General features: G+C 43.9%; 2 protein-coding genes across 2 annotated transcripts in view; both read right to left on the bottom strand.

Moving 5' to 3' along the window:
* The window catches only part of LOC308325823 (tRNA-dihydrouridine(16/17) synthase [NAD(P)(+)]-like), a gene marked incomplete at its 3' end in the record, with an annotated part of 1,140 nt that extends 499 nt beyond the window's left edge, over positions 1-641 (bottom strand). The window contains exon 1 of the mRNA XM_080778526.1: positions 1-641. This exon is cut by the window's left edge and continues 499 nt beyond it. Within this exon, the coding sequence (XP_080634652.1) occupies positions 1-638 (638 nt within the window). The 5' untranslated portion in view covers positions 639-641.
* Positions 1-7,500, bottom strand: part of rbpjl (recombination signal binding protein for immunoglobulin kappa J region-like) — a gene marked incomplete at both ends in the record, with an annotated part of 20,343 nt that overhangs the window by 12,175 nt on the left and 668 nt on the right. Inside the window, 4 exons of the mRNA XM_080789996.1 lie at positions 1,898-2,072; positions 2,761-2,876; positions 3,076-3,146; positions 3,502-3,630. Of these exons, the coding sequence (XP_080646122.1) occupies positions 1,898-2,072; positions 2,761-2,876; positions 3,076-3,146; positions 3,502-3,630 (491 nt within the window). The remainder of the gene's footprint in view (positions 1-1,897; positions 2,073-2,760; positions 2,877-3,075; positions 3,147-3,501; positions 3,631-7,500) is intronic.

Genomic DNA, 7,500 nt, shown 5'->3' with positions numbered 1-7,500 from the left:
TGCCGGATGTTGCCGTTGGCGAAGACCGGAATGCTCACCGCTTTCCGCACGGCCCGGATGTGCTCCCAGCTGGCGACGCCGGTCGTGTCTCCTTTCTGGTCCTTGGTGCGGCCGTGGACCGCCAGCAGCTGGCATCCAGCCTTCTCTAGCATCTGGGCGAAGCGCACTGTCCTGTCGATCTCCTTGAACACGCGGATCTTGCATGTGATTGGAACAGACAGCTTCTCGTTGGCCAACTTGATCATTTTCTCCAGAAGCTCCCATTCATCCTGAAGGAAACTTCCGTAACGCCCAGTCTTTGCGTGCTTCTGGGGACAGCCCAGGTTCAGGTCGATGGCGTCACAGTAGTCCTGGGCCAGAAGAGACGCCTGCAGGAACATGTCGGGGTCGTTGGCACAGAACTGTGTGATGAGGGGTCTGTCCTCCGCACACACTTCATTGTAGAGGTGTTTCATCCGATACTTTGGGTCTCGTACAAACATCTGGGCATGCAGCATGGGCGTGTAGCACAGCTGGGCGCCATGGCGGCGGCTCAGTAAACGCCAGGCCAGTTCACTCTGGTCTACCATTGGCGCCACGACGAAACGTGCACCCTTCAAAGTGGTCCTCCAGAAGTCAAAGCCCTGGAGCTTTGCCATTACGGCTGCCTGCTGTCAAAATATTGGTATATATGCTGCAGCTGGGTTGACCGACTGACTGGCAGGCAGTTATATAGATCCTGCTGATGTCAATGATAATGTCACACTCTAACATCACTCTGTGACATCAGAAGCTCACAGGAGTGGAACCACGACATTTGTAAATCCAGTTATGACAAAAAGTGTGAGAGGGGAAAGAGATGGGAGGTGATAAGACAGAGAGACAGAGACTGAGAGAGAGGGGGGGACCAGTAAACACTCTTTCTACCACATTCCCTCTTTAACGCCGAAAAGCACAGAAACATGCAGCACTGTTTGCATGCCGGGGGCAGGGGGGGCTTTGTTGCTCATACACAACACAAACTGCTGAGTAGCGCTAACTCAATGCTCAGGATTTCACTGTGTAGACAAAGAAAAATCACACCAGTGTGAAGTGAGGGGCGCTCTTATCATCATACATCATCTCATTCTGGCCAATCACAATTTTCGTCTTCACTTTACTGCCCTCACTTTTAGCTTCAATATGTACTTTGCTCAGCCAATCAAATCATCGCTATGGGGTGATCAGCCAATCACAAGCCAATGTTTGTGTTCACACAAACCCGGAAAGCTGGGCATAGGAGGCCTAGCTCCCCTCAAAGAAATGTACAGTATACAGTTAACTCTAAGAGTAGCCTACTGTTATTTATTGTATATCCTTACTGTATATGATATGCACAAAGATCGGTGTTTTTGAGGGGAGCTATATCCCCTCCAACGTCTGGCTTTTGAAATGACGTCATATGGCAGTCAAGTCTATGGACTTTTAAAGTAGTATAGATTTAGCATGTGGGTGTGTGTGTGTGTGTGTGTGTGTGTGTGTGTGTGTGTGTGTGGATCTGAATGTGCATTTTGTTTTGTGTGATAGATTATTTGTGACAGTTCAGTCTGACCCCCCGCTCCCTACACTTGACATGTCTAACACCCTACCATCATCTGCCAATCATGTTCTCATACCTGCAGGAACATGGCACAAGTTCACACAAAACAGCGAACACTGGGAACATTCCTCAAAATAGTTTAGGATTAAGTCAAATTACTTTGTTGCACGACTGCGTGACACTGCATGACACAGAATTAAATATTGTCAACAGAATTGTTTTGTTGATGTGGGGGGAAGAAAAGAAAGAAAACATCCATTCCCATATCCCAATGTAGATTGATTAACTAAAGTTGATTAAGGATGGCCACTAACAACTGTGCTGTGTAGGCAGACTCACAGTCAACGTTCTTCATGGACTGTCTCTTCTGGGACGGTTTGGAGATGACTTTGATCATCCTGCTCTGGAATGAACCCACTTCCTGCCCACTGCCCAGGAAGAGGCGGAGCAACAGGCGGAAGTGTTTCCTCTTGTCCTGGTCTGAGATGTACAGGGACTTGGCACAGGCAAACATCTGGGGGTGAATGCATGGATGGGTGGGTGCATACATGTACAGTACATAGACAGACATAGGCAGCCAGAGGACGGACCTAGTGACCGACTGACCTACCAGTATGAATATAACTAACTTCTTCTTAGACTCATTTGATACTTTTATATAAGGAAGCCTATGATGCATCAGTAGGTAAATACAGTAAGTGGCTGGCATGCACACACAGGGGGTTTATAGCAACGTGGCTGTTTGTCAAGTAAACAGACCTGGAATAATAAATTCTGTATGTCTCGTCTGGGCAAATATACACATCTCTGCAGGGCTGGAAAGAGTACTAGAATATCTTTCTCAAGTAAGGCACTGTTACATGTCATGACTTAGATATTACTCAGTGTTGAACACTACTAAAGTAAAACTAGCTCGTTGGATCAACCACTCACTTTCCAATTTGGTGATGCTTTATTCTTTGTCAAAGGTTATCTTACAATGGCAAAGTGGTTCACATGCTCAAGTGGATTATCCATCAGCAGATCTGTGGGCTACTCTGTAATTCTGACCTTTCCAAAAATAATTGAGTACAAGGTCTAACTGTGCACGCACGCACACACACACACACACACACACACACACACACACACACACACACACACACACACACACACACACACACACACACACACACACACACACACACACACTTAGCTCTGACCGTGGTATTTGGCTGCTCTTCAAAGACCAGTTTGAATGTGTCTGCCTGGGAGTGACCGGAGCTGTCCAGACACATGTAGCCACACAAACGATACACCGAGTCCCCATAACCAGCCACTAGATGGAAAGAGAGAGAGAGAGAGAGAGAGAGAGAGAGAGAGAGAGAGAGAGAGAGAGAGAGAGAGAGAGAGAGAGAGAGAGAGAGAGAGCAGGATAAGGATAAGATATGAGCTGAAATTCACTCTATATACTCAACATTTATTTTTCAAACATTCAAATGTGTGCTAAACATGTCAATAGATCTCTAGTTCCGGACCTTTCAGATGATCCTGTTTGGCTCTCCATCCTGGTCCACTGATGTACACACATGGAGGAGGACAGAAGAACCTACAGGAGATATAGTTCGTGTTTAGCAAAGACAATATTGTGGGACATAGTTGCAGCAGTTCTTCTGCACCATAGGAATTATACCTGCATATAGACTAGCAACTCTAAGTAGTTAGATTGAAACTGATTTTCTTATTTGAGTTGCATCACTATCGTAAGCCTTATGCGTATTATAAATACTTTGGCTGATATTGGAAACTACTAATAATAATAGTCTGATGCATGCACTCCTAGTGGATACTCTATACTGCATATACAGTACAGGCAAATGTGGTATCTGCATTTAACAGTGCAGTGTGATGTTTTGTGATACTGTTGATATCATCTAAATCTAAGATAGCAGCAGTAAACTGACCTTTTCTCATTGCCATAGGATTTTTGTGCCACCTTGGCATGCAGAATGGTGACACTCTGGTCAGATTGGGACTCCGCTACTGGGTGGTCGCTGGTTGCCCCTGACAGCCCAAATCCTGGGTCCAGTCTCCTGATTGATAAAAGAAAATAATATTAATCATCCATCCAAAGTCATCCATTTCTGTGACAACCACTTTCTTATTGGTCAGTTTTGTGATGGGGAAAGACAAAGCAATAACATTCTGGGTGTCTGCAGAAGAAATGCAGACCTGCACATCATCTTAAACTAAACTATAGTATAACATAGCTAAAAGCATTATCAAACACCTCATTATTTCATGTGTGTTTAAAATGTGTATGCATGAGTGAGTCACTTGACTGGTGTGGAACTACCGGTAACTTACTTTCAAAATACGTTCAATTAAAGGTTACACAATTACTCTCTGTGCCAAGCAATGCATTATATTACATAATCCTACCGGATTTTCCATTAACACAGAGAAGAATGCCACAATATGTATATTACATTTATATTTCAGCAGCCTTCATGTCATTGTGAAATAAAACACTAACACTAATTGATACAGGGCATATACATTTCTGGAAATCTCTCTCTGCCTGCGCATGTATGTCTGCCTCATCACTTTTTGCCCTAATATGGAGATGCTCAATGCCACAGACTGCTGCTGTCATATGAGTACTACTAGTTTTGAAATGTTTAAAAAAGTATAGTTTACTTTAAAGGGTATAGGCTAAATAGCAGATACCCCCAACACAGCACTCTACTTGTTGAACTACACATGTAGAGTCCATAACCACCATCCCTACAGCGGTGGAAGCAACACGCTACTGTAATGTTTACTGACATGCACAGACACTCACACGATAAATAAGGAACAAGTGTGTTGTCATAAACCCCATCAGATGTGAATACAGATTGTTATGACAACAACACTGTCATCCCTTTAATGCCAGACATAAAGACATACCAAGCATACTTTCCACTGTGATTAAGGATATACCATAGAATGGAGAGGAAAGGGTGATGCTTGCTTATACACTGCACTACTGGCAGATATAAAACAATGTGGAAAATCCCTTTCTGTCTACTGTCATTATTCGCTGATATTTAGCCAACCTCTCTTTAAAATGTCATCTGTCAGTCATGACTGTCTTTTGCCTTCTTCTCCCTCATCACGCACGCACGCACGCACGCACGCACAACACACACACACACACACACACACACACACACACACACACACACACACACACACACACACACACACGCACATTGAAAAAAGTACAATTTAACAAGCTAGGCCCGGACGGTTAGCTCAACCATCTGGGCACTTAGGCTGCTAAGCCAGCCGGACGGTGTGACATGGGTTCAACTCCCAAGCCTGACGGCCTTTGCCGTGTTTCAATCCCCATCTTTCCTTTCTGTCTACTGTTCCCTATGAATATTTAACAAGCTATACTAAAAGGATAACATCAAAAGCCCTGTTTCTTTTTTTCCTATGACACAGGCAATTGTGTGTTTTAATTCAGGGACGTTGTGACATTTTTTCTTTCAATTCTTTTCTAAATTAGGAAAGCTGAGGGCACAATATTATAAAAATGAGGAACAAAAGGAGAATACCCTCGTTGCGAACTTTCAAAAGGTCAGCGTAAACACCTGTAAGAAATGGTGCTGCAACAGAAGCCATATTGAGCCAGGGCCCCTCATTTGTTGCATTGCAATGTTTTCTCTGTGCAATAACGTCGTAATGAGTAGCCCAACACAGACACTGGACTCCGGAATGCCTCTCATTATGACCACTGTTGACACGCAAGGGAGGGGAGGAGAAAAACAAATAGGTGGAATAGAGATGGACAGAGAGCGGGAAGGAGGTGAGAAGAGGGACGACGGAGATGGGGGAGGATGAGGCAGACAAGAGGGAGGGGGAAGGAGGGTGGTTGGGGAGGTTATAATGTGGCCAGAAATTACCTCTTACTTAATTCTGTGAGTTCATTTCACTGACTGCAGAGATGTTCTGTTCTATTCTGTTCTCTTCTTCTTAACTAAAAATGTGAACTGTGATCACAGTTTTTTTACAGGCTTTTACAGAGACACAGACACCAGACCAGAAGTATCGTGCACAGTGCTATATTCTCCATTCAGTGAAGTATCGTGCACAGTGCTACTGTATATTCTCCATTCAGTGCTGGCCCAAATATAATTGCATACCTACCTCCAAATGAGCTTTCTTGCAAGCCCTATAGCTACATGGCGTTGCCCAGGCCGACCTCAAATTACACTTTGTTCAAATATCCAGTTCCATCGTATCGCTAAGATAAACAACAACAACTATGGCATCATTCAGAGATGCAGCAGAGAAAAACAATGAAACCACAGGATCTGGAGACAAAAACTGGTTTCCTAACATGCAAGTGCACTCACTGCACTGCATAGAAGACACATTCTGAGCCAATCTTTAATCATGTTGCATGTGAAATACGTTATTAAAAAACTGACAACTGACTCTAACAATTAGCATTAACCCCTCTGGGGTATCTTTCTATCGCCAGGCCAAAACACAACACATGATATATAATTGGCTACTGTTTATGTATGCGTTTTAAATCAATTAAATGTATGCATGCATAGTATATGTATATTTTTAAATCAATTAAATGTATGCATGCATAGTATATGTATATAACTTCAGGCTAAAAACTCTCCTTTATGTAGTCATGTTGACCCTTGGCTAATCCCTCCAGCCATACAATGGTCCATATGTCTGAGGTGAGCAGACTTTTCCTTGTAAGGAAGGTGGATGGACTTCAGGCATACTGGATGTTTTGTTCACATGAGGGGGATTCCAATGGCCCACTAGGCTCTCCCCAGTTCACAGTTCAGGGTTCACAGTTGACTGACTCAGTGTGTGTGTGTGTGTGTGTGTGTGTGTGTGTGTGTGTGTGTGTGTGTGTGTGTGCGTGTGCGTGCATGCGTACGTGTGTGCGTGCGTGTTTGTGCATGCATGCACTTGCACACATATGCACCCACTGCGTTACTGTGTGTAAGCACATCAGTACTGACGTAATATGTGGAAAAGTACCTCTCTCTGCCTATATGTGTACATTTGTATACCTCTTTGGCTGTGTACACATACCAGTGCGTGTGTGTGTGCGTGTGTGTGTGGTCAGTCACCAGGGTGCCAGTAGTAGTCTAAATTAAACCTTCCCCTGGGGAAGACCCCCACAGGTCAAAGGTCATTGTGTCAGAGTTAAGAGCCTCTGGTATTTCACACAGTGGACACAGACAGACCAGAGCAGAGGAGAAAGACGGACGGACAGAGGATGGATGGGCGGTATTTGTGGAAAAAAGAGTAGAGGGAGAGGGGTAAGAGGAGGGTTGACAAGAACAGGGAAAAACACTTTCACACGTGGGCTTGAAGTTGCTCTTAGGGCCCTTTTCCACCAAGAAAATAATGTTCTAGATTCTTGGAAACTTTTGGGGTTCTGAAGAAATGCATTTTCAGTGGAAACACTCTGAACTGGTTAAAAAAAACAAAAAAAATGAACCGGTTCAACCCTGGTGGAAAAGTGGCCTTATAGTTGTAATAATCAGTATGGGCTGAAGGAGACCTTAGGAGACATACTGTAGTAGATAGCCACCACCATAACAAGGCCTTTAGAAAACATCACACGGAGGATTGTATTTACCAATTGTGTTAAAGGCTGCTATCTGACATTTTCTGTATAGGCCTATTTAAAAACAACAGATGTTTCTGCCCTCAAATGATGACTTTGTGCACAAATTAAAGGTCACACATAAAAGGTCTTCACAAGAACAGCATGCCTATATATGTGGTATGCAGGCAATGTACATACAACCTACCAGACAGACAGACAGACAGACAGACAGACAGGTGGATAATGCATAGCCTATAACTATTGCACGTGATGCAAAATTGCAAACCATAGTTACCATACGGTACAGTGAGTGAGTTAAAAC

The sequence above is a fragment of the Protomyctophum bolini genome (genome assembly GCF_963924005.1).
Source record: "Protomyctophum bolini genome assembly, chromosome: 2".
NCBI lineage: Eukaryota > Metazoa > Chordata > Actinopteri > Myctophiformes > Myctophidae > Protomyctophum > Protomyctophum bolini.
The sequence above is the reverse complement of the archived record's forward strand: the minus strand, read 5'-3'. Positions and strand labels throughout refer to the sequence as shown.